The sequence below is a fragment of the Equus asinus genome, chromosome 3 (genome assembly GCF_041296235.1).
Source record: "Equus asinus isolate D_3611 breed Donkey chromosome 3, EquAss-T2T_v2, whole genome shotgun sequence".
Classification (NCBI taxonomy): Eukaryota; Metazoa; Chordata; class Mammalia; order Perissodactyla; family Equidae; genus Equus; species Equus asinus.
In genome coordinates this window covers 42,727,819-42,755,721 of record NC_091792.1, presented here as the reverse complement: position 1 = coordinate 42,755,721, position 27,903 = coordinate 42,727,819, and the positions used below count along the sequence as shown (strand labels likewise).

Here is a 27,903-nt window from a genome sequence, read left to right as displayed (position 1 = left end):
AGGTCTTGAACATTAGGAACCACTGCAGGAGGAACAGGGTGAAGGTCAAGCTAAATTCAACCACCGCCTGAATCTTCCAATCTGAGATAAAAAGAAAAATAAAGGACTTCATTCTGGAAGTGCAGATCACACAATTATTTGTGTTTTCAGGCTTTTCTTTAAAAGACCGGAGATGAAACCAGAAAGCACGTGCTCATACGCCTGATGCTTCCACAAAAACACAGCGAGGAGCCCAACAGTATCCAGCCAACCAGACTTCCAGGGACAGAGTGATGGGGACTAAGGAAGCGTCAGAGTCTCCAGGACGCCGCACCCCGCTCCGCTGCTCCCGCCCCTCAAACCCTGGGAGGGGCGGAGCAGAGGAATCGAAAGAGAAAGTGGCGGAGGCTGGCGCCCCGGCCTTGGGCTCAGGGATGGAGCTGCAGGCGCTGTGGCGGCTCTGGTTGCTCTGCTGCTGCTGCTGCTGCTGCTGCTGCATCTGCTGTGGCTCCAGCGCCACCTTCACCTCCAACCGGCCGCGGAGCGGTGACCGACAGGCAGCCGCCTTCCGGGTACCAAGCGCGCGCCTCCCTGTTTCTGTTTCCTTGTCGCCCCTTCCTGTCCCGGGGCTGGGCTGGGGCAGAGGCCACCGAGAGCTACCACTCCTGGTGGTCACTTGGCCCGCAGTTCTCTGACTTGTCTGGGGTTTCGGAGCCGGCTGTACACAAGCGATCTTCTCCCCGGTTCCCCACGTGCCAAGGTGTCGCCCTCTCCCATGCCTTTGCTAACCGCAAGATTTGATTTTCCAGGAAGGGTTTGTCTCTGTAGATTTATATGACGCGCCCTAAGTCATCAGTAGATATGTCCAAGGTATTTTTGATTGAGAGAAGCACCTCCTTTTTGCAGTCCCCGCGACGGTTCTCACTGCCTTCCAAAGCTGTTCCATTTCGCCTCCAGAAGGAGGAGGAAGAAACCCGCCGTTTTTCTTCCAGAGGGGGGCGCTGGTAACCTCCTTCTGTAATTATAATTTTATAAACGAAGTGCCTGCATTTAGCAAGCTCAGAGAATCTTGCCCATTTATGATTTTTCTCAACTGGGGCTCCTTAAATTAGTGCGGTGCTTTCAAAATTCTTCCTGACTTGGTGGAGACTGATTTAAAGAAAGGGGAAGCATTTCATTTCCTTTTCAGATTATTTTGAAAAGCCTCGATAATAATGCTTAGATTTTACCCCAGCCTTAAAACTCTGGAAGGGACTAGTTAGCTGAGTATAAATAAGGTTTTTCCTGAAATCAAGGAAACTGAAAGAGATACTGATTTAGTGTGCTGCACTGTGTTCTGTATATCTAATACTACTTAATTTTTTTAAGTCATGAAAGATGTTGTCGTGACTTAAAGAAAATTCATTCATTCTGAATCAAAAATAAGTATGAATTTAGTAATACTACTGATTGGGGTTGTATTTATTATTTTTCCTGATATTTTCTTGAGATTTGTCATGGGATTCTATAGCTGTGGGCTTTTCTCCTCCTCCTCTTCCCTGGAAAACTCCAGTGTTTAGGAAGACCCAGCCTTGCCTGATTCTGTCCATTCTTATTTTTTGCCCAAACCAAGGTGTGTCCTTTTTTTCTCTTGAGTTCCATTCTAGCTTTGAAAACCAGAAGCACGGGTACAGTCGGTTGAGAACAAAGTTTCTGTCTTGTATTCTATCCCTGTCTTTAGCTTTGTTGCATACAGTGGTGATCCAAAACCCTTAGGGAGAAAATAGTCAATCTTACCCATACTGGTAATATGCTCATTGGCTGAATAAATAAAGGGGCTGCTATAATCCTCAAAAATATCGTATTTGAAGATTGGAGGCACAATGGGGCCAGAGTAATAAATATATGTTTAACATCTGTAATTTATACAATTTATGTATATATTATATGGTTATTCCTGTTGGTCCTGTGAAGAGGCCATACCCAAGAGATGAATGTCTAGAAAATAGAACTCTTCTTGGAAGAAATACCAGGATCCAGGTTGGGAGATGGAAAGTTGTAAGTGGAGGAGGACAGAGTTATGAAGATTCTTGGTACATTTTAAAAAGCTTGAGTTGAGAAAGCCTGGAAGAGTTTTCAAAGCAACTGCTTCTAGTGGAAGTTACTTCACGAGTTGGAAGCCCAGAAGGGACAGCATTTAAGCCCCAAGACGTAGTAGGTGGAAGTTGTGAACACCTCTTAGTGTCTGAATCTAGGTGGCTGTTTGCATGTGAAGTCGAGAGCTGGACACAGGCAAAGATAGAAAGGGCCTTGCTTTCTTGGGACCCATGAGCATTAAGAAGGATTCTTCTGGCTTGGCAGGATGGATTAAAGTGCGTGGTAACTAAAACTCGGTATAACTCTAGAAAGCTTTCTCTCTCTAAAATTATGTCAGATTGTGAATTGGTTGAGACTGCCCACTGTTTACTTATCAGGTAAATTATGTTCAGAATCTAGAAAAGTTTCTTGCTACATAATGAAGTTAAAATTAAAAAAATAAGGTTTAAAAATTAAAATAGAATTATAAAGCATACTGTGTTGTGCTTGAGACAATTTATAAACTGTAGCATGAAAAGTAGACAAATACTAAGGACCAACAGCTGCAGTCTTTGGATCTTGGTATCTTAATTAGGGGCAGCAAATAGGTCTCATCATGTTTGCAAACTGATTGATTAATAGTGGCTGCCTGGAACATGGTGTTGAGAAGTATTCAGGGCATTGCACCTGGAGACAGAGTTGGAGAAAGTGCCTGATTGATTAGTAATGTCTTTCATAGTCATGGGTTCAGAGAATGGTGAAAAGTTTTTCTCATCCCTTAGCATGTATTTTCATAAGCTCCCCAGGAATATTCCTTAAATGGAAATTAGGTGACCTGTGACACTTGCCCACAAACCATCATTACATTATTGTCGGGTGAAGATCTGGCTCCTCGTTGGTTTATTATGGGATGCTGTAATCTAGGATTACCGACAGCAGAAAGAAGGGATGGCAGCCCTTGTCTCTGCTCTTTCACTCCTTTAGAAACTTCCAGTGCTCAGGAAGCTCCTAACTGTGGGAGTCAGGTTACTCCTCCTTGTGCTAAAACCTAGGGGTGCACTGGTATTTACTGATGCTCTTTATTTTACCACAGAGCAGTAGGTATTGAGATCCCTCTGGGGGCCACAGATCCAATAATGGAGCTAATAAAAGTTGTATTTACTCACTTCAGAATAATATTTACATGCCAATACAAATGTGATTTTGCATAAAATTTCAGAAGCTTCACCTTAAAAATTCTTGCCGTAATGACACATACTGCATGCTAATTTTTATAAAATTATGTATACTTTTAGGCATGTTTGTTTGTGTGTAAATAGAAGATCATAGCATTTTACAACGGATGATCCTAACTCATGAACCACAGATTTGTTTGCTGTAATTAGCCCACTGAAATCCGGATTATCTCCTGCAAGTAAACTTTATCCAAGACTGCTTTAAGCCACATTTTCTACCTAACATAAAGATGAAGAGTGAATTAGCTGTAAGATACTGATATTCAGATGGCCATTTCTGATGTTTCTAGCTTAAAGCGTACATTGTCTAAATGGAAATATATCATGAACTTGAATTCTTGGGCCAGAGTTTGCTCATTCATTTGTCCATCTCTCCATCCGTTTATCCAATACTTTAGCATTTACTGTGTACAGGAAGCTGTTCTAGGTTTTCTGAGTGATTCAGTGTATAATAAGACATGTTCTGACCTCTAAGAAATTATACTCTAATAAATGAATATTGTTATGTTTAAACATTGTACTATAATCCATTTTCCAGTGAACAAACAGAAGAGTATAAAGACTGGTACACTAGAAAAATAGATTGCCTCAACCAATTCACAGAGGAATGTCTTTTTAATTCAGTATTTACGCTCAGAACCACACACACAAATACTAAATGACTACACGTTTCTTCTTATTTTATTTTGCGTAGTAATTATATATAAGTATTATTTGTACATGGACATCAGCACAACATATATAACATGCTTTGTCCAAGAAACTTTTCTAAAGCAGTAATTTATAAAAGTATATCCTATGAAAATTTTTTATTATTCTAATACAGGGCTTTTTAACAGCGGCACTGTTGATGTTTGGAATGGCTAATTATTTGTTGTGGAGAGCTGTCCTGTGCAATGTGGCATGATTAGCAGCATCCTTGGCCTTTGCCCACTAGATGCTTGTAGCCTCCCCCTACAGCAGGGTAATCAAAAATGTCTCTAGACACTTCCGGTGTCCTTGGGAGAGAGTCCGGGGAGGACGGAGATTGCCCTCAGGTGAGAACCACTGATCTCAGGTTCACAACTCCTAAGTCTTGAGAGAAGTTCTCAGCGATGCTCCAACATTGTATGCTAATATTTTACCATTTTTGCTCATCCCTGGGCATACTGCAACTTTCAGAAACTAAAGCACTAGCAAGGAGAACATTTTAAATCTGTGTGTCAAACTTATGATTTATTTTACACCAAACTTCAGAATCTGCAAACAAGGGCTGTTAAGAGAAAAATGTAAATAACAGAAGGGAAAGGCGGTGAGTTCAGAGTGTTCAACAACCTTTGTTTCTCTAGTAATTTCCTTATACAACTTATCCCATTGATGCGTGGGCTTCATGATAAGGAACATACACACCATATTGATAAGTACAAAATAAATCACTATTAATAGATGAAAACCAAGGTACCAGTGAGAGAAGATTTCAGATTCTCACTGCCTTCTCAGCCAATAAAAGAGACCAGAAGTCTCTTAAAGTTTACCTCCCGTCTGAGGATCTCCTAGAACTTAGCCACACCCCTCCACCAAATACTGGCCATGTGACCTTAGGCAAATTAGTTGTCTGCACCTCAGTTTTCTCATCTGCAAAGTGGAATAATATTAGCAATTACCTCATACAGGGCTAATTTAATTCATATAATAAAGCACCTAGAAAAAATACTTATACTTGTGTTCAATTTGATAATCCCTTCAACCCTGTGTATTTAGTGTACCCAATAGCTAAGAAATTTTTTTCAGAGCCCAACAATTTGGTCTTAAAGGATTTACACTTACTTAGAAGCCATTGAGTATGTGCAAGAAGAAAATGCTTGATTTAATTTACTCTTGCTTAGTGGCAGTCTAGGAAATGATGTTACTGATTTTTCTTCTCCAGAGGGTGGGGTAAATCCTCGCAAAGAGCTCAGAACCCCCTGCCCACCCCCCACTCCTATGGGTTTCTGCTTTCAGATCTTTTTCAGAATGACCATTTCCCTCTCAACTTGCCCTAAACAGAGTAACTTCTGAGGTCGTTGTTACCTGCGATTGGAAAGTTAGGGGAGTTAAAATGCCTGGGATGGAAGGGGGGGTTTTCTGATCCTATAAGAAAAATGTTGATTTCTGAAGAATTTTAAAACTCCAGACTAATCTCCCCATGAGACTGCCTTAGGTCTCTTATCAATAGAGTTGTCTTTTATTATTATTAGACTGAACAATCCTGTTTCTTGTTTCGAGCAAACAATGCCCTTCCTTTCCTCTATGGGTTGGTAAAAGCTGTAGAAAGTTAATGAGATATCCTGACTAGACCGGCAAAGCAGCAAATTTGAATACAAAAAAGACTGCTTAGGAACGTATGACATGGAAATTGTTAGTTGGAATGTGTGATTACCTAAACATGTGCACACATGCGTGCACACACACACACACAAGCACACACAGAGGCAACTTTAAGTACAAGAGATGCCAGCCTTTAGAAGGATGACTGGCTATTAGAAGTCATAGTAAAGGTACCTTCAGGGACACGCTCTAAGGTATGATGGTGATTAGAGAAATTTAGGACATCTATTAATATCTACACAATATCTGTTAATGTGAAAAGAACAGGTTTTCACTAGTTTTATAATCATAGGATAATTTCCTAAAGTTCTTTGGCCCAGGTAGGAATCTGGTTTGTCTTATTGTAACTCATTCAATTAAACACTTTCAAGTAAACAAACTAAACAAAACAAAAAAATATGTAAACATAATTTTTCACCAGATCTGTTTAAAGGCTATTTTGATTTATCAACTCTAATTTCTCTCCTATATGATCCATCTGTTTTCAAACTTCTACACCTTTCAGAGCTACTAATGATGTTTCCTGTATATTGCTCAAAACTTCACATCTTTTCTTTCCTAAATGAAATTAAGGTCTTTCGTTTTACTATTTCATATGGCTGTAGGGACGTTTACTATACAGTGGATCACAGTTATATCCTGTATTGCTTTATGTTAAGAACACATGCTAGGGGCCAGCCCCGTGGCCGAGTGGTTAAGTTCACGCACTCTGCTTTGGTGGCCCAGGGTTTTGCCATTTCGGATCCTGGGCACTGACCTAGCACCACTCATCAGGCCATGCTGAGGGGGCGTCCTACATAGCAGAGCCAGAAGGACCTACAACTATATATGCAACAACTATGTCCTGGGGGGCTTTGGGGAGAAGAAGAAGAAGAAGAAAAAAAAAGATTCGCAACAGATGTTAGCTCAGGTGCCAATCTTTAAAAGAAAATAGAACATATGCTAATGGGTCCTTTACCTACACTTGATTCTATGACAGAGGCTGTTGACATGATGAGGAGCAGGCTTTCACTACAGACTCACAGTTTGTGATGCTTCTGTGAAATCCGCTCTGACAGCAAGAATTGCAGTAGACCAGAAAAGTCACTTGAAAGAACCAATAATTCCAGAAATGAAATATAAGGCTTTTTACAGTTTAAATGATTTTGAACCACTGTTAGGTGGACTTGATATGCGTCCTATTAGAAAATAGGAGAACAAATATTCTTAGATACACTAACAATATTATTTTACTATGAAAACAGTCTGTTGCTTTCACTAGATAATTGGTCATTTCTAATTCCATGCAAAAGATTTACTCCACGGTAACCCAAGAAACCGTGAAAACACGATCTTTGAATAACATTTTCTATAAGCCAAGTATTCTATGTTTAAAGGGAAAAAAGGTGCAGCATGAGAATATTTAATCAAGTGTTTTTCTGTTAGGCACTGTAATATGTGTTTTCCAAACATTATCTTATTTAATCATCGCATTCTGCCAGGTCACTATTACCTTGTTTGTCAATGAAGAAAATAAAGCCCAGAGAGGTTGAGTATAAAGCCAAACACTGCATAGCAATGGGGTGTCTGTTGACGTAGTAAGGACATTTCAGTTGTTCAGTTTGTTGCAAAGTTGAGAAGAGATTAGAGAAACCCAGTGTGTGTGTGTGTGTGTGTGTGTGTGTGTGTGCGCCCGTGTGTGTGTATGTGTGTATGTATAGATGTAGAAGAGAATCACGCTTTGTTCACAATGCTCCAGGGAAGTACTTTTAATCTTTTTAGTGGTCTTGCAGAGTCAAAAGAAGGGGATAGAGAGATTAGTAGCAGGCAGAGGGCAAAGCAGAGCACGTTGGGGTTCAGAGTATTTTGTTCTTGGCAAGAAGTGAGATTATAAATATCAAGGAGCCTTGGTACGGGCTGTAGGCAGCCATGAAATGACAGGAGTGACTGTACTGGAACGACATACAAAATTCACACGTGAGGTTCTTTTAGAAATTGGCCTCTGGTTGACACAGGCATTTCATAGATAGTCTCAGACAAGTTGAAGAAGTTTCCCTTCATTCACTGTTTGCTGAGAGTTTTTATCATGAGAGGGTGTTGAGTTATCTCAAGTGCTTTTTCTACGTCTATTGAAAATATTGTATGCTTTTCCTGCCTCTTTTGTTCCATTAATGTGGCATATTACATTGATTTTAAAACATTAAACCAACGTAGCATTTTTTAATAAACTTTGCTTGGGCATGATGTATTATACTTTTTATATGTTGTTGGATTTGATTTGCTAATATTTTGTTAAGGATTTTGCCTCTATATTCATGGGGGCTATCGAGCTATAGTTCTCTTTTTTTTTGAGATGTTTTTGTCTGGTTTTGTAAACAAAATACTGGCCTTATAAAATGAGTTGCAAAGTGTCCCCTTCTCACTTATTTTCTCAAAGAATGTGTGTAAGATTGGTATTATTTCTTTTTTAATTACATAGAATTCACCAATGAAGTCGTCTGGGGCTGGAGTTTTCTTTATGGGATGATTTTCAATTATGAATTTAATGCCTTTCGTTGAAAAAGGGCTGTTCAGATTTTCTGTTTCTTTTACATTCAGCTTTAGTGATTTGTCTCTTCCAAGGAGTTTGTCCATTTCATGTAGGTTGTCAAACTTATTGGCAGAAAGTTGTCAAAATATCATTCTTCTAATGCCTGAAGCATCTGTAGTGATGGCCCGTCTTTCATTCTTGATATTGGTAATTTTTGCCTCTCTTTCTTTTTTTCTTCATTTGACACAGGAGCAATGATTGATAGAAAATGGTAAGTGGGTTATGGTGAGCTATCTGATTACAGTGCAGTCTGACTTTGAGTGAAGGAGAGAGGAAGGAGAGGTTGGAGGAAGTGCCCTGGACTGCACTTGGATGCAGCCCAAGGAAGGGTTGGAGAGGACTTTGGGAACTCATTAATCAAGAACCAGCTTTCGGGAGAGTTCCGTAGTTCCCCCAAATAGGACAGCCTTAGTGCTCAGTCATTGGCTAGGTGCAGCATGTGGGAACCATGGCCTCCCTTAGTGTAATCAGGGTAACTCAGCGTGCAGCAATTACACTCTCTGTAGGAGGTCTGTGAGGCCCACTCTCATGACTACCACATGCTCTGTGCATTCTTAACGTCCTACGTTCTCAATGCCTTCCCTGATTACTGCACCTCACAATGATGGTCAATAAATACTTACAGAACAAATGAATCCTCTGAATTCCTTCGCAGTTAGCACTCTCTGGCTCATGTTTGTCACTTGCCATGTTCACACTTGCTTTGTATTTCAGTTCTATTTTTATATTTATGCATCTATTCTCCAAATTATATTCAAAGCTTTGCTTCATGAGGGATTATTTATTTATTCAGTTGTTTTGAAGAAGGTAAGCCCTGAGCTAACGTCCACTGCCAGTCCTCCTCTTTTCGCTGAGCAAGATTGGCCTTGAGTTAACATGTGTGCCCATCTTCCTCTATTTTATATGTGGGACACCTGCCACAGCATCGCTTGATAAGTGGGGTGTAGGTCCATGCCTGGGATCTAAACCCATGAACCTTGGGCCGCCGAAGCAGAGCGCATAAACTTAACCATTACACCACGGAGCCGGCCCCTCAAGATTATTTTTAAATGCCTAAAACTCAACAACAGTTTATTATTTCATTGATTAACAGTCTTTCCAAGCATGCTTAATAAGGAAAAAATAAGATTATTATAAGTCCCAGTAATAATTTACTTCAAAATAAACAGCTTAAAGCCATTAAGTTTTATATGACATATATGAAATGTCAGTTATGTATTTATTCAACAACAAATATTAATTAAGCATCTTTTGTGTGCCAATCATGTGCTCGGTGTGGGGTATATGGTGATGAATAAGTCAGTGAGGCCTTACCTTCGTTTGCTAATAGGTTTATGAGACAGACACACAATAAACACATAAATGCATAGACACATATAGAAGAGCTAGAGTCTGAAAGTTACTATATGGTAGTCTCCTGACGTTTTATTTATCCTACACAATTTGTTAGTTTTAAGAAATAGAGGCATGTACACATATAAGGCAAGCCTAAGATAAATGATCATGAAATTCAGAGCTGAGGAATCTGTATATAATCATCATATTTTCCCTCCAGATAGACAAGCCAGTCTATCTTCCTGGTAAATTTCCAGGATTGCATCTCTTTCCCAGTCTTTTACCCTAAATGAGATAGAGTTATCTATTAAGCTCTAATAGAATCAGATTTATTTATTCATTATTTACTCATTTCTTTTTTCATGCTTTGTTACTTTGTGCTGGGAAATACAGAGATAAAGAGGATACATTTTCCAAATTCATTATGGTTTAATCAAGTGAGTGTCTATTGGTGACAATTTCTACTAGTTATCTAGTGTTTATTTGCAATTTATTTTTTCCACCATGTTAGACAAGCACATAATTAGTCCTTTCAACATGGTTAGTGAAGGGGAATTACAAAAGCTAAGACATACCTTTCCCAGCCTCAAAAATATACCTGAAATCAGATAGTAATTCTTATACAAAACGTTTGTAAATCTGATCTGGATGTCCTGTGGGCCCTTTCACTTGTGATCTGTAGGAAATAATCAAGCTTTGACTTTTACACCTCAAAAATATCCCAAGTTAGTTGTATGCAGATTGTTCTGGAAAGTTAACATAGGTGATATAAATTAGCTTTTTGTTTTTCTCTTTTAGGAAAGTCTTAATAGACATCGATACTTGAATTCTTTATTTCCTAGTGAAAACTCCACTGCTGTCTATGGGATAAATCAGTTTTCTTATTTGTTTCCTGAAGAGTTTAAAGGTATGGTGTGATGGGCCTATTAGTTTATTAGTTTCCTGGTTTTAATTTGTTTCCTTAATTTTTGAGGAATTGTTTAATTGTGAATCTTGTAAATTGAGTAATAGTTAGCCTTTATTAAATGCTAAGTGTCAGATATATACCAGGTGCTAATAGAAAAATAAATTCATGGCCATTCTCTTCTAATTATTACTGAAGAACTAAATATTATAATTGTAGACATTTCCATGTGGCTATAAGGGACAATACCTCCTTCCTTCTGCAGTACTCCAGTGTGATTTTCCATTCAAGACACCCCTGGTTCCATGAGTTATGATAAAACAAATGATGTCAATTATACTCATTTTTATTATTGACCTAATTCTATCAAACAAGTTATTTTCTGTGGCAGTCCCAGGCCTATTGTAGGAATTCTTATCTTTGTAGCTTTCAGCTGAATGCATTTCATGTTAAGGAAAAGCATGAAGGAAAATTACAAGTGGCAGACTCTGCTAGAAAGCTACTGTTTCTGTTTGAAAGTTCCTCCAAAAAGAATCCCAAGGGCCCCTTCCTGTAATATAATATTGATTGTCTTGTCTTTTCATTTCATGTTTCTACTCAGCTATTTATTTAAGAAGCAAACCTTCCAGATTTCCCAGATACCCAGCAGAAGTGCAAACATCTCTCTCCAACGTGTCTTTGCCATTAAGATTTGACTGGAGGGACCAGCATGTTGTAACACAAGTGAGAAACCAGCAGGCGGTAAGTTTTAGGTTTTGGGGGGTTCTTTTTAATCATTTCTCTGAGTAAAATCACACCCTAATCATCCAAAAATGACAATGAAGGGAGAATCTCGGGTGAAATGAGAGGCAGATGTCAAAGCCCAACTTTTATTCTGAAGATAAACCTTCCTTGGTGTGTTCTCTCACTAAATGCCATTGTCACCAGCACAGTAACTCGGAGGTGCTTCCCAGTGGCTGTATCACAGTTACTAAGCCTTCTGTAAAATAGCAGATGAAGGTCAACTTGACTACTGAGTGCTTAATTAGTTTTCAAGGAGAACAACAATGAAAAAGTAACATGAAACCAGATATACTTACCCAGAGTGTGGCCTGATCTCTTGGGTTGTCCGGCATCATCCCTTGAGCTCCATCAGAAAACCCTACCTCCATCCCCACACCCTACAGGATCATACACTTTTTATCTGTGATCCTTGAAAAGGCAGTCAGTTCTGATCTAATGTGACATATACATTCCTCAAGTTACCTTGTACAAAATTGTGCAATGAAAACGAATGGGATTATGGGAGAAATGACCTTAGGGCACAGCACTCAAAAACTTAGTGACACAGTAAAGAAAACAAAGTATTAAAAATGGCAGGACAGGTTTACACTGTTAAATGATTAAGAAATGTGTAAGTGCTGGAATAAATATAGCAGTTTACCTTGAAATTGACCTGAAGTGGGCCTATGAAAGTGATCAATGGAAGGTCTGCAGCTTGTGAGTTATTGTGAAGTGATGGAAGGAGGGTTATCTGAAATCGGAAGGAAAGTGGTAACACCAGATGTGAATGAGTGTGCTCGTAATACATAGTGAGCAATCTAGCTGGTAGATATTTGAGGAGTGTGCGTACATGCTTTGCTGACATTCTCTACCCCTCTGCACTCCCTTGGTTGACATAGGGAATGTCAGCTGACCAGGGAAAGTCAATCCCTTAAACTCAGGAGTATAGTCTCAATGTGTCTGCAGTAGAAACCTCAAGAGGTCACTCAGCCTCCCCTTCTACGGCAAGTGTTTGGGACCAGCAGTTTTTCAGTCACCATCCAGTTGCAATGATCCTTTTTACTTCTCAGATTCTATATCTATTGTTGTGAATGAAATTTTACCACCAAATCATTTGCTTTAGTGGTGAATTCGTAAAGAAGTGTGAATTAGTCAGAAACCCAATCCTTCCGGAAAGTATCTACATTGTATAAATGGGAAACATTTAGTTAGGAATCTTTGATTAAAGGAATATACTGGAGAGGTATTTTTGAGCAGGAACTGCCATCCTGGGACAGCTACAGGTAGGCAAACTAAAGCTAGTGGTACGTATGGTGTCAGCAACCTGTATTGACATTTCTCAAGAGGTGGAGATCCTACAGTAGAGTCCATTAGTGAATATTTTACTATGCCATTGGCCCTGGAGATAGAGACATAAATAAGACTATGTTACGCCATAAAATTGCACAAAAGTTTACTCCACAAAGACAGCCAATTGTTTTCCTTCCTTTCTTTGCCCAACTCTGCAGCACATGTCCTATGATTAAGTCACTTCTGCCCAGTTTCAAATCTTACTCTCACCTCTGCCTTTTCCATGGATCCTTCTTCTTTGTGCATGATTCTTGATTTCATTCCCTCCATGTCTTCCCTTTTGTCCCAGACCAGCCCTTTTATTTTTCTGTTCTAGTTGGTCCAATAAAAGCCAGTTAATAGATTCAGCATCAAGAAGATTGGGTCAGCCAGTATTTGAATGAGGAATGACTAAAAGGGGTTTCTATCGTTAGGACATTTCATGGGCATCCATGATATGCCCTTGCTGGCATCTTGATGGCCTAAAAAGTAACTCCTTCAGCTCCCGTGTCCATCAGATAATGAGTACAACATATACGACGTACATCTTCACCTCACCTCACCTCATCACTGCCCCTCACCTTTGCGGTGGAGATGGTGGGTAGAAGCAGAGTGTCATGAGAGAAACAAGAGGGAGTGAAGAATGGGGTGGGAGTTGGTCCACTTCATGGAAACAGAAATCACATGTTCAATGAACGGACTAGCCTTTTAAAAGACCATCAGTTGGTCCAAATGTTTTCCCAATCTCTAAAATTCACTTTTAACTTGCATTGGCTAATTTATAATCATGATACTACCAATTTACCTTAACTGATAATTATATTTTTATGCTTAAAAGAGAATTTTGGTTTTCTTTTCTTTTTTCAATTTGGAAACCTATAGGACGGGCATTTATATTTTGTAGGCCTCCAGATTTTGCTCAGTTTACTTGATTTGGTAATGTGGTATTTAGAAATGTTGCTAAACTTGATTTGCACGTTATTTGATAATAACTACTACTCTGTTTCTATTTTTAAACAGTGTGGAGGATGCTGGGCCTTCAGCGTGGTGGGTGCAGTGGAATCTGTATGTGCAATAAAAGGGGAGCCCTTGGAAGACCTGAGTGTACAGCAGGTCATTGATTGTTCATATAATAATTACGGCTGCAGTGGAGGATCTACTCTCAATGCTTTGAACTGGTTAAACAAGGTGACCAATTTCTCAGCCTTTTAAACTCTTTGTTTCTTCTTTTGCTTGTTTAACGTGTGTTCAGAATTAAAACAATTTGCTCTCACATTCTAAGGACTGTTTCTAAGTTTAGAAATTTAGATGACCAAAGCTTGAATTAATCAGAAAATTTACAAATGATTGTTCAGGCAAGTCAACCATCGAGAAATCAATATGTGAGTAATATTACCTGGGATTTGTTTTCAGAAAAATATTTATGTTTATTTCTTAACATTTCTTAATAGGTAAATGCTCTTTTTTCACAAGTATGTGTCACACAATAACCCAGAAAGATGATTATTTGTTTCCATAGAATTCTGAATATTTTAGATTAAAAGGGACATTTGAGATCAACTGTTTAGTAATTCTTCATGTAGATGAAGAAATGATATCTGAGAGGTGAGGTCATGTTCCCACATCAGTAACTGAGCCAGGACTGCACTTAAGTCCTCTGTCTCCCACTGGAGGCCCTTATCCAATTTACCAGTGTCCCTCAGTGCTCTTAGGACTCTCTCCGACATTGTCCTAGATCCAGTATCAATTGCATGAAATCAGCCAACGAGGTCCTATTACGTTTTGTAGAATGTCAAGCTAGAGTTTCCCAAACGTGAATATCCTCCCCTTGTTCATTTGCTATATTTTGAGCCACTGCGTGCCACACCCCCTCTATCACATCATGTGCAACCATACGTTGTGTGTCCCCTGGCTTCCGTAAGCTCAGAATTCAGGGAGGGGGGATTCTGTATAAAAAATCATAAAATATGTGACATATATGCCAGATGAATGGCACAGAGAGAAGTGGATAGAAGAATGCTGGGCCTACCCATTGCTGGTACATAAACCACTGGGCTAAGGGAGTCTCAGAGATTTACTAACAGAACCAGAAGCTCTGGAAGGAAAGTGAGTTGCCCTATTATACTTGCAGGAGAAAGATGACAAAACTTTATTATCAAGTCGATAGAGATTCTAGGGAAGGAAGATATAGGAGAAACAGGAATAAAAGAGAAAGAAAGATTCTGAGTTTAATTCCCTAGGATGTCCATGACGAACACCTAAAGATTTAATTTGAGACCTTCATAACCCAAAGAATATCCACAAGATGAAGGTGTGGCCAAGTAAAATCTTATTTTGACACATTATGGTCCGTTCTACTTGATTTTTAAAACAACTGCTTGACAGACAACTTTTGGGCGATTATTTTCTTTTAGACGCAAGTAAAACTGGTGAGAGACTCAGAATACCCATTTAAAGCACAGAGTGGCCTGTGCCATTACTTTTCTGATTCACATTCTGGATTTTCAATCAAAGGTTTTTCTGCATATGACTTCAGGTAAATGTTTCATTCTATTGTGTTTTTCTCTATATTTCTTAACTTATGATCTATTGACTATTGGGAATTAATAACTTGATTAAAGACGTCACAGCTTACTCTTAATTGTTTGAAAACCTACTTTTTACAAGAGAGGCTAAGTGGCAGGCACCATGGAGTGCTATGGATGTTGTTTCTCAAATACGATCTATTTATTTTTCCATGTGTCACTCCAATAGAAAGAACAAATTAATACAGTTAAATCCAGTTTAAGGTTTGATGTATATTACCACCTTCCTCTTACCAAATTTAGGTGTTATAAATACTATTAGCATATTTCAATCTTACTCCTGAGTCAATCAAAAATTGCTTTGTATAGACTCACCAGCTCATATGAAGCAGTCTACTTACCAAGAAGCAGTTTTGGAACACCTGCTATGTTCCTTGCATTTTCAAGGCATCGGCTATAAGAAAAGCATAAACTGCAACTTTCCCATTAGAAACAAGTAGGCAAGAGTGTGTTCCTGGAGATGGATGATGTGGCAGGAGGGGAGAGCAGGGACAGATGAAGATGGGCTGAGGAAGAGCATTTGTGTTGGAACTTGAAGGGCAAGATGACTTTGGACAAGTTCAGGGGAAAACAGTCATTAAAAAATGCCTTAAAATCACGTGAAAAACTCAAAGCTGGCTAGAGAACCATCGCGACCACTTGACGTTGTGCAAAATAGGTGTTCAGGGGTGATAAGGAGAGAGGAAGATTCAACCAACTCCTGGCTTCATTTTTTTTTTTAAATATGAATGGAGCTTTGCACAGTCTTTGGAAACAGAGAACAGAGAGAAATTAAATTCAAATAACGTGACAGACAGCCCTATAACTTGCTGCTACTGAAAAAAATCTCTTGGTCCAGATGGTGTCTACCCATGGGATCTGAGGGAAATCATGGGTGAAATTGGATCCTTGAACAAAATGGAACCCCTCTAAATAAGCATAAGTGTGTCAAGGGACTGGCAGATTGTCAACATGGCTCCTGTCTGTAGCAAGGACTCTCAGGGCGACCCTAGGAAGCATACACCAGAGAGCCTTAGGTCCACAGTTGGCAGGATCATAGATTCTATAATAAAATGTGCAGGGTCGCTGAGTACATGGGTCAGCATCTCCTTTGAGGGTAAAGGTACCACACTTTCTAAAATGAGAAAGTGTGCCGCTATAAGCTATCAGTGCCTTGAGAATGTAAGTGAAGCCTGTGCGCACGAAGGAATTAGATTTTCAAAATGTCTTTAAAAAGGATCAGGAATCCTGTGTCATGAGTAGCAAATTGAAAAAGCTAAGAATGAACAAAAGAATAATTGGCATTAGTCTGAATTAGAGAGAAACTGAGTGTGAGAGAGAGAATATGCAAAGATCATTGGCATTGGGCCTCAAACAGGATTTATCCAACTCGGATTAAAAAAGAAGAGATCCCCATAAAAATCTCCACGTTATTAAACTCTCTGAGGATGCAGTGCTAAACTAACTGTGCAGCAAAAAAAAAACAGACAAAAACCCTACCCTCGGGATTATATTTTAGTGATAGAGACAAGCAATGAGCAAGACAAATAAAAATATGCCTGGTATGTTAGATGTAACAGCTTCTAAAGAGAACAGAATAACACAGTGAGAGGAAGAGGCAACATCAGAGGGAGGAGAGGGGAGCATACATCTTAGAAAGGGTGGCTACAGAGGGGCTCCATGAAAAGACATCTGACTAAAGATGTGAAGAAGTGTGGGAACTTAACCATGTCGAGATTTGGGGAACTACTGTTCCAAGCAGAAGGAACTATCAGTGCAAAGGCCCTGAGGCAGAAGTGTGTCTGGCATATTTAAAGAACAGTAAGGAAGCCAATATGACTAGTGGAGAGAAGAAGGACAAGACTAGTAAGAGATGAGGTGATAAAGGTTGATCAGGTAATAACCTTAGAGCAGAGTGTTAGAAGAAAGGTCTTAGATGTGAGAGATAATAGTTAATACCACTCACAGAGAATAAAGCCCCACAGGGAATATTGAGGGATTTTATATAGAAGATAAGAGAGAAGAGAGTTGAAGATGACTCCAGGCTTTTCAGTCTTATGACTGAAAGAATGGGATTACTGCTAATTGAGACGTGAAATCTAAGACAGGAACAGATTTGGGGGAGAATATCAAGTTCATTTGTGACATGTAGAAAGTGATCCCGGGAAACGCTGGCAGGGGAATGGGGGAATGAGACAGAAAAGAGAAAGCAGGTTTCTTATTAAGCAGGTGAGTACAGAGGGTAACGTGGCACTTAGTCCTACTGGGGAACTCTGGGGCCAAAGTCAACTGAGCATTTTGGAGTGAACCCACCCAAGCTGAGGCTCCCACCTCCCATGATTCCTTAGTGGAGGGTGCAGCTGGGGTCTAGGTGGGGCAGGCTTGATTTCTGCCTCTTTAGGAGAGCGGGGCTCAGGCAAAGAGCTGCAGGGTCTCCTTGTTGGAAGCTCCTTTTTGGCCGATTGCACTGCGGTGGGATGTGGGAAGGCCTTTGACAGCATCTGCGATAACCAGGCACTGGACCAGGCCCCTGGCACTTAAATATCACCGCTTCCCTCCAAGGTGCCTGAGACTCAGGGAGGGTCACCCAGCTAGTAAATCATAGGGCCAGATTAGAACTGTCTCTTTCCGACTTGAAGCTCATACTTTTTTCCCTACCTCTATTTTTAAGGTCATGAGCTCTTAGGTTTTTAGTATTCTCAGACAACATCAGCCCAGGGTACAACGACCAGCCAAAAACTCCATAAATCTTGTGCAGAACCTGAAAATATCTTAAAAAACAAAACAAAACAAAAAACCCACTGAATCATAAAAACGTAATATAGTCTTATAGGAAAATGACCATTCACATGCAGGCGTCTTCGTGCATTTTTGCTCATTAGACCCAGAAAAGACATTTCAGAACTCAGGATAAAATATGAGAATGACTATTTAAATAAGCAAACTGGGAGGGAACCTACCTCATAGAACAATAGACAGAAAAACTAGGACACAATATAGCACACTGACTTCTAGGGACGGTGAGATGGAAATCTACATGCTTGTCAAGGACCTCTAACAGATAAGACATGCCTTAATCCCCAAATCTTGATGACAGTAAAATTTAAGAGAATTTTTTAAACACTGTAGAATTTGTATCTTGCTGATCTGTGAAATGAGTATTAAGCTCATGGGACAATATTTGATTGACAATATATCCATTATCAAGGTACATTTTGATAGTAGTTCTATATTGGGCTAATAATGGAAATAAAGACGCTGTTTGGAGTGTGTTTTAACTTGCTAAAAGCCAGTACTTTTCTGAAAGACAAGTGAAAACAATGCTTGTCAGTTCTGGGGCTACATGGAACATTTGCCTGCTGGTCCTGACTATGTCCTATTTCATATTTTCCAATATCTTTGATATCTTTTCTTTAGCCCTGCCTCAAAGCCGGGATTACTACTAAATTTTTTCTTTGATCTTACAATGTGAATTACCCTTTACATTCTAAAAAATATTTCTCTGTCTTGATCTTTCTCTTTCCTTCATGCTGTTCCTGTCACTGGACCTTTGATGTCATGTATTTACAATCTATCTCTTGTTATCTTAAAAAGGTGGCGACAGCTGTGTTCTGGATAATACAGAGATTATCAAATTTGTCATATTTGGATTATAAAATATTAAAAAATTTGAATACAATAAAATATGCATTGCACACTAAAACCTATGCTGAACAAAATTAGTTTATTAGATAACTTAGAAATGAGGGAAGGAAACAATTTTTTATTATAAACCTAGAGTATGATTTATGCGTGAGGTATACTACAAAATTTGTACGTATAATTTATCCTTATACTGATTCTGCAAAGTAGATGCAATGACTCTGCTATACGGCTGAAATTTGAACCCAGGTATGCGGACCTTCAAAGCCTGTTAGCCTACCATGATGCCTTTTAAGAATTTTCTAATTTTGCCTGTCTCAGTGAATACCAATTATTATTAAAGTATCAAAAATTAAAAGTGACTGCTTATAGATCTACACAAAACAGAGCTTCACGTTAACAGGTAACATGAATAAATGTTTAGAATATATGTATAGTTTCTATTTCAATAAATGGCACTGTTATGCACTAAATTTTTTTCCATATCTGTGGACAAAATATCCCCTTGACGGAACCTGCTCTCCAGCCGGGCGTGATGAGGGCTTATTGACTCCTTCGCATTCCTGCTCCATGCATGCCTTGTTGCCGCAATAAACTACCAAAGGCTATTTTAATGGTCTGAAATATCAGTAACTTGGTTTCAGTGTCCTTTATCCACAAATTTGACCTTTAGAAATGTAAATAATGCCTTAATCACATGCTTCTAAGATCGATGAAGGCCAAATGTTATGTATCATAAGATTTTATCAGTAGATGTCCGTGTGTGACAACAATAACTGTATCTTTTGCAGTCTTCACAATCTAGTACTAGTTCTCCTGGCATCTTAACATTTCTTCCATCATATAATTATATTTGCCACTTTGGGGTAACCCTTCCCAAATGTAAATTCTGTATTCGACATTCACTAACATAAGTTGGCCAGTCTCTTGATTCTCACATGATGTGGCAGAGATACCTCCTAGCATCCAGTCTTCCCACTTTTCTTATTAAAAGAATCCTTATATTATAACTGGATACTTTGCCAGTCAGCTACAAAACTCCATTTCCTCTCTCCTTGAAGCTAGACTCAGCCATATGACTGAGTTCTAGCCAATGAGATCCATGCAGAATGTATGGGTTACTTCCAGGAAGTCTTCTCAACAGGACTATAGCATTTCTCCTTCCTACTTCCTGCTGTCTGAAATATGTGTTAAATGGCTGGAGCTCCAGCAGCCATCTTGGACCATTAATTGACCTTGGGAATGGAAACCTCACATGGCAGAACAATAACATAGAAAGATCCTGGGTTCTTGAGATCCTGGATCCCCATAGCAGTCCTGCACCGCCATTCTCTCAGACTTCTGTTAGCCTCCATCAGTTAAGTCTTCTGAACTTGCAACCAAATCTACTCCTAACCATATACAGATTAAATAGATCGTTTTTATAAAATATTTTCACCTTAAAAACTAAACTCCTTAACCAAATATTTCCTCTTTTGGTAGTTACCAAGAAGACCAAATGGCAAAAGCACTTCTTACCTTTGGCCCTTTGGTAGTGGTAGTAGATGCGGTGAGCTGGCAAGATTATCTGGGAGGCGTAATACAGCATCATTGCTCTAGTGGAGAAGCGAATCATGCAGTCCTCATAACTGGGTTTGATAAAACAGGTAAGTGCTAATAAGACTTGATTGATTACTTTCCAGCTTGGACTCTGACTGACAAATGATCGCCATCTTTTAAAATGCTGACATTTGGTCCTGCTCTAAGTCTTCCTAAGACCTTTACAACTTGCTAGTAGACTTCCATGTATAAATGCCCTGTCGTGTTCTCCCTACCAATTTTGGTAGATACCTTGTTAAAATGATAATAATTCTTGATTTAAATAATGTGTATTGTCCCTCTGGACTCTTTAGGATAATTGTTGGGAAAAGTGCTTATTATTTAATCATACATATCTAGCAATTATTTTTTTCCTTTTCCTAATTCTGTGAAAATGTGCATGTGTTTTCATTTTATGCAGTCCCCGTATTAAGTCAAATGAATTCAACCATATATTTTCCCCGTAATTGGAGTGTGACACTATGTAAAGCTCAAATTTACTTCACTAGTTTAAATTAGCATTATATTGCATTTTTAATCTTTTTCTCTGAGGTACTATACTTACCAAGACCTAAACTCTAAATAAACATGCATTCACAACAAATTGGAGACTTTCAGGGTTGTTTACCATCTCATGTTTTGCAGGAAGTACTCCATATTGGATTGTGCGGAACTCGTGGGGAAGTTCCTGGGGAGTAGATGGCTATGCCCATGTTAAAATGGGAGGTAATATTTGTGGTGAGTCAGAAATTTATGTTTCAAACTCCAGGCTAAATGTCAAAGCAGATACTTTGAATATATTAAAATTATAAATCTATTCAGTCCGTAATATGCTTCCAATGTACTCAAATCACTTTTACAGCAACAATTTTCATCCTTTAACCAAGCAATAAAAATAAAATAGTGTTTTAAAAGAGACAATATTGTATATATTCACATTTTAAAAAGGAAGAAGGACAACGTAAAAAACTATATAATCGACAAAACATTGTAAGATAAAGTAATAATTTACCAAAGTTAATTACTTCAGTAACCAGGTAAGTGCTCAACTCAGGAGGGTGAAATTCCCCAAAAACATCTCCTAGTTCCAAATTTACTTTTTATGATTGTATGAATTTCCCTTAATTTGTGTCCTATAGTACCTGCTCAAGGATTATCGAGAATCACTTTCTCGTTGTATCAAAATGTATGCAAATCTGAGCATTAGGATTGTTTCTGCTTTAATGTGCTCCAAATCACCTACAAACTTCTAGCAACACATTCTCTGGAATTGAGAAGCTTAAGCAAATACCAACCAGGCTCTTTTATTGAATAACAATTTTTTTTTTGTTAATTAACCATAAACCAAATTAAAATAGCTGAGTATTCTAAAACCTAAACTCAAATCTATATTCTGAAACTTTTGATCTAGAATATCAACATATTTTCTGAATCAAATTAGACTCAAACTATGTTGCATATGAGAGCAACCTTTCAATTTCTCATTACAATTATTTCAAATATATATACAACTTTTTAAAAATTGTTGAACCCTCTAGATTGTGAGACTGATAAAAGACTTATAGATAAGTTGGAACATTTATGTTTTGATTTAATCAAGACCACTGTCCAGTTGTTCCATCAAGTAGATCCATGAGAGTTCATAAATGGCCTGTTCTGTCATTAAAAAATATTTATAAAATATTTTTCATAAATTTTTTATTGAAGAGAGTGAACATCACGGAAATCTTTCACCCAGAGCATCAGCATCCCGATCAGGCCCCTCCTTTTCACATCTTTGGGATCATTTACATTGTTGGAACCTGTAGATAAATTACTGCTGGCATTCGCTCTGCCTCTGCTACTAAACACAATTCTCTCTGTTGAAGTGGTGGTGCCTGGATCTGGGCTGATGGCTGGCTGTTTTCAAAGCTCTGCCAGGAGAGTGCAAGAACCTATTCAGACATTCACTCAAAACTGCCTCAATAATGACTCTGTATCCCCACCACCACCTTCCCCCAGCCACCAACTATCAGGAGTGAGTTGGAATAATTTCTCCTCTCTACCTGTTTCCCAGTTTGATTCTCCAGGAGTCTGCCTGGTTAGTAATTAAATGGAGATCCAAATCCTTCCTAAAGTGAATATTTCCTGAAAGTTACATAACCTGATGATGAGAACTTCATTCTTATGAACAATGGTATTAGGCACATAGCATTCCATAGCCCCAAGAGATTTCAAAGACATAGCTAATTACAATGAAATCCAGTCTTCAAATGGACCACTTATTGCTTTCACCATGTATTAGATTTGTGTTCTTGTTTGCAAAGAAAGCATAGCACACTGTGATTTATTGAAATTTTGTTAAAGTTCAAATCTTAGAGTCTGCATTTCTAAATTGCATTTAAAATAATCATAAATTATTTTATTGCCTCTAAGCAATATATGGCAGTCAAGCTGTTAAACTTGGTACCCTCACCACCGTGGTGCAGGTTCATTTCCAAGTCAGGGAACCACACCACACGTCTATCAGTTGTCATACTCTGGCGGCTCTGTGTTGCTATGATGCTGAAAGCTATGCCACCAGTTATTTCAAATACCAGCAGGGTCATCCATGGTGCACTGGTTTCAGCAGGGCTTCCAGACTAAGACAGACTAGAAAAAAGGACCTGGCCACCCACTTCCCAAAAAATTTGGCCATGAAAACCCTATGAATAGCAGTGGAGTATTGTCTGATAGAGCGCCAGAAGGTGAGAGGATGGTGCAAAAAGACCGGGCAGGGTTCCGCTCTTTTGTAGGATTCGGAATTGACTCGAATGCACTAACAGCAACAAAGCAATAGATATGAGTGCAATAAAGATTTCAGATACATTCATCCATTCAGTTAATAAGTGGTTTTGGGATTTTTTGTAGTTTCTTGAAACAAAAATATTAGTCATCTCTTCTAATATCTACTTTTGAGGTTGCCATGTGTATACTGATAGATAGCTACAACCATTAAATTCTTTTAATAGACATTAACCCTTTCTGAATCCAAATGAAAATTATTTTAATTTGCTATTTGAAAGGCATATAAAAAGGAAATAGACTAGTATTAATAATTTATTTTTTTCTTAGGTATTGCAGATTCTGTTTCTGCTGTATTTGTGTGATATGTTGGGAAGATCAAGAGACCGCTACAAAAATGCAGGTTCATCATGAAATGTAGTGTGGTCCTTCCTTCTTACCATCATTTACCTTTAGGCTTCAGCAACCACCCACAAAAGGTTCTGCTGCCTAGTAGTATTTAAACTACGTTGTAAAATTATCCCTTCTTCTGGAGAGAGAGACAACCAAAGTCAGTAGGAAGAACACCAGCACCTGGCCTGGGAGGAAATCTTTGGAAGTTTCCTACTCTGAGATGAAGGTCAGATTAGGAGATATTTTAGGTTTCTTCAATTTGAAGAGGCTATTATCTGGTTTTGTCTGATTGTTGTTTTTGTTTTTTTCCCCTTTTTTTTAAATTTAATTTTTTTTCTTTTTTGAGTAAGATTAGCCCTGAGCTAACATCTGCTGCCAATCCTCCTCTTTTTGCTGAGGAAGACTGGCCCCGAGCTAACATCCATGCCCATCTTCCTCTGCTTTGTATGTGGGATGCCTACCACAGCATGGCTTGACAAGCCGTGCCATGTTCACACCTGGGATCCAAACCAGCGAACCCCGAGCCACCAAAGCGGAACGTGTGAACTTAACTGCTGCGCCACCCGGCTGGCCCCCATTTGTTTATTTTTAATGACGTACTTCTGGTAGGGTTAAAGGGGTGATAAGAAATTCTTTTCCTTTCTAGGATATAATCACCAGCCTTAGCTTACTCCTTTATGCAAGAATAGCCAACCTAAAATTATCTGTGCCTCTCACAATTCTATCAGCAACCCTCTGAGATGGCATATCGTAAGGATTTTGAAATACAAACTGCTTTACCTCAACAAACGGTGCTTACTTCTTGAACTGTAGAGTGATCATGTAGAAGGAAACAAAAGGACAGAATCACTTTTTAAGAGAAACAGTTAATGCGATTGAAATTAAATGACCAATATGGCAGCTATGTGATAAGAAAAACTCGCGTAGTGTTGCCTGAGAGACAAATTGTTATTTGGACTTTGTCATTGTCAATAGGACTCCAGTAGATTTTGTTTCTTATTTTGTCTTCCCTCCATTGGAGAACAATGTGTTTTCCCACATTTTCACACTCTTTCTCATACTCTTTTCTGTGAAACTCCGAAGGTTTCCTGGCAGTTGGCTTCTCGGGCTAACGAATTGTCTCATTGTCTATTTTCCTTTTCTATTTTATAACCATTTATTATGGCTCCATTGGTCTCTAAGCCTTTATCGACATCAGGATCTCACCTTTCTCTTCCTCCCATCATTCATAGGCACCGCCCCTTTCAAAGTCCAATCTCATTAATCTGGAGTATCAGCCAAAATGCAAGTTCCCCAGTCTCTCTGTTTTCCCAATCTTCTGCTTATTTTTCCTAGACTCCCATCCTAACTACTTTTTGTGCATCCCTTTGGCTTTCACCTGGTTTCTGGTTCTTAATGCTTGTGTTCTCTCTTGCATAAATCATGATGTGTGGTAATGTGAGAACCTCAGAGCATAAGAGCTGATCTTCTGTTTGAAGACAAATACAGCCATATTAAATGAGTTCATATAAGAAAATCATATCAAATACTACATATATTAATATTTCTTCTCTAAAATTTAGGGTTTCTTTCTAATGTGGAATATCTTAACAAAAACAAAATTTTAAATGTAGCAGCAACCACTAAAAAAAATTGAGGGCATCCCATTTTTCCTCTCACTGTTGGCCTTTATTTATCTATCCGTTTTATTAGAAGAAGAAAATAAAAAAAAAAAAACTGTATTTATTTTTCTCACACCAACCAGAAGCAATCTCAAAAGAATGTGTGTTGACTCAGGTTTAGAAATCTTCCAGGAAGACAATATTGATGTTTTAGTCGATCAATATTCTAATTATCCAAGTATGTCAAAAAGGAGCTTTGTCCTCGTTGTTGTAGTTTGTGTTCATTTCCTGATTTCTATAAGACATAAATGGTTTTATGGTACTCTTTTTTAAATGCTAAAGAATTCTTACAAATCAAAGTGATAAACACCTCTCGGCTCTTCTGGATTTTGATGACATTTATAATAAAACAACCTATATTTAACTTTGGATTAAGAAAAATCTGTCCATAAATGTATGGCTTACGTTTTGTCAACAGTGTCAGTGTGCTTTACATTCACACAGAGTTTCCTCATCTCCAAATCCGTATAGCTAGTTTTTGGCTTTCTTCTTGGACAGCTTAGCCTCACTGTCTCCAAAACCCCATTCATCATCCTCCTTTCTCCTCCTTCTAAAAAAAAAAAAAAGCTTCTGCACCTCCTAGAGTCTCTATTTGGTTAACAGCATCAACATTATATAATCTATAAATTGTACAGTCAACATTATACAATCAATAGAATTGAGGGAAATGTTAGATATTTAATCAGGTCAGCTATACCCCAGTAATCCATCACTTAATCACCTTCCTCCTCGCCATTTCTACTGTTCCTTCCTAGATGCATGTTCTTTAGCATCTCTTATCCCCACTGTTGAGTAGTCTACCCACTAAACCCATGTCTCTTAATCCAGGAGTTCTCAATGTATAGTCCCCAAACTAGAAGCCACCTGGCGACTTGTGCAACACTATGATTTAATAAGCACTCCAGGTGATTCAAATGATTATATTATAATCTATCTACTATACATCCCCTGGATTTACATTTCTAGAAGACAACATTATCATGTTATTCTCCCATTTTTTTATCTGTTTGTTTTGGATTTTTCTTGTTTTTTTTTTTTTTTTAAGATTGGCACCTGAGCTAACAGCTGTTGCCAATCTTCTTTTTCTTCTTCTTCTTCTTCACCCCAAAGCCCCCCTGTATATAGTTGTATATTCTAGTTGTGAGTGCCTCTGGTTATGCTATTCCCCCATTTTAAACCATTTAGGGCCTCCCCAATGCCTAAGAGATAACCTGCCAACTCTTAGAAGAAGCCCCTTTCTCCCGTCTCAGCCTCAATAGCTGCTCTTCTGCACAGGCATATGCTGTGCTCCAGCCATAGCAAACTACTTGAAGCTCACCCAGCGAGGCTAAGAGGAAAGCAGTAAAATCTACACATAATAATTAGGAGTCATAATGAAAATCATCAAGATGTTCCTGGGCATGATTTCATGAGGCTCTCAAAGTGGATACTAAATTAGACAAACTTACAGTGACTTTGTGACCCACTTAAAAATTATAATTTAAAGTGGATCATCAGCACTAGAAGCGAGTTTGAAGAGGGGCAAGGGGAGAAGCTAGCGCTGTAAGTTGTTTTGACATTTACATTAAGAATGACTGATATATCCTTTGAAGAAAGCTCTTAAAATTGTATAGCTTGGTCACACCAAGAAATATGGATAAAAAGAACTAAATCCAACCTTTTAGTCTATTAAAAGAATAAACCTTGACAAATAGCATTTACTTCAAGATTCCAAGGCATGTTGGTGACAGAACATCTATTAACATATTTTTTATTACTTCATGAGAAAAAGCAAAGATTATAAGATAAGTATTTTTATCCCCGTTATGTAGATAGGAAACTGGGTTTAAACTGGTGTTTGTACCAAAGTAAATGGTTAATAAATGGCAAAGCCACGATTTTCTCCCAAGTTTTCTGATTTCAAAGCTAGTCCCCTTAGCCGTTATGCTACCTTATCAGAAGAAACTTGCAGTTGAGGGGCCGGCTGAGTGGCCAAGTGGTTGTTTGCGCGTACCGCTTTGGTAGCCCAGGGTTTCACTGGTTTGGATCCTGGGCGTGGACCTAGCACTGCTTATTAAGCTGTGCTGCGGTGGCGTCCCACATAGCACAACTAGAAGAACCTACAGTTAGAATATACAACTATGTACTGGGGGTCTTTGGGGAGAAGAAAAAAAGAAAGAAGATTGGCAACAGATGTTAGCTCAGGGCCAATCTTTAAAAAAAAATTTTGCAACCAAGACCAAAGTATAGTTCAGTTCCATCAAGAACTTGCTGCTTGCTGTAAGCACTCCAGGTCAAGGTTGATGTACATTTTAGATCTTTTGATGATAATTTCTACTCTCCTCATAACAGAAATTTAACTAAGTATTAATATCCAGGATAAGCTAGAAAAAGAAGAATGAAACTCATGTCTGATCTAAGCTCTTAGCTAAATATTTTTTCGTTAGAAACTGGGTCATTGCCGAGTTTGTTTACTTCTCCTTTCTTCGGGAAAGAACACTCTTCTTCACTTGAGGGAGCTACTGCTCATTCCTGCCTCAGTCCTGTTGTGTATTAGAGTTGACTCTACCTTCCAGACCACAAGCCGTGGAGCTGGGAAGAGCACCTTTGTCCTTCTGGGAGTCCAGAGGTGCTGGAAGCTGGGACCCAGCCTGAGGAACGAGCTGATCTACAACAGGGAAAAATAAAGCCAACACCCACAGAAAAGAAGAGATGAGACGGAGAGTCCTCAAAGTGTACAGGAATCTAGTACTCCAGGAACTAGATCTATCCCGTTGGCCTCAGAGCTCCCTAGACTCCCTTCAATTCT

The 27,903-nt window shown here is 38.7% G+C and overlaps 1 protein-coding gene across 2 annotated transcripts; it reads left to right on the top strand.

Annotated features, from left to right (window-relative positions):
* The first annotated feature begins 257 nt into the window (after positions 1-257).
* Positions 258-27,806, top strand: CTSO (cathepsin O). Of its 2 annotated transcripts, XM_070504952.1 has the most exons (9): positions 258-551; positions 10,318-10,426; positions 11,025-11,164; positions 13,535-13,702; positions 14,929-15,050; positions 20,203-20,366; positions 20,944-21,036; positions 23,392-23,464; positions 27,671-27,806. In XM_070504952.1, exons 1-8 carry the CDS (start codon positions 273-275, stop codon positions 23,424-23,426), a joined length of 1,110 nt encoding a protein of 369 aa, XP_070361053.1. In that variant the 5' UTR covers positions 258-272; the 3' UTR covers positions 23,427-23,464; positions 27,671-27,806. The 2 variants fall into 2 exon arrangements, with proteins under 2 accessions (XP_070361053.1, XP_070361052.1); XM_070504951.1 differs by lacking the exon at positions 27,671-27,806 and having other exon boundaries at positions 23,392-27,045.
* The last annotated feature ends 97 nt before the right edge of the window (positions 27,807-27,903 follow it).

Excerpts from the sequence above, each read along its gene's own strand:
- CTSO (XM_070504952.1), top strand. The coding sequence starts at position 273 with ATGGGGACTAAGGAAGCGTCAGAGTCTCCAGGACGCCGCACCCCGCTC. Across the intron at positions 10,427-11,024 it reads GTTTCCTGAAGAGTTTAAAG|CTATTTATTTAAGAAGCAAA; the intron begins GTATGGTGTGAT and ends GTTTCTACTCAG. Across the intron at positions 20,367-20,943 it reads AACTGGGTTTGATAAAACAG|GAAGTACTCCATATTGGATT; the intron begins GTAAGTGCTAAT and ends CATGTTTTGCAG.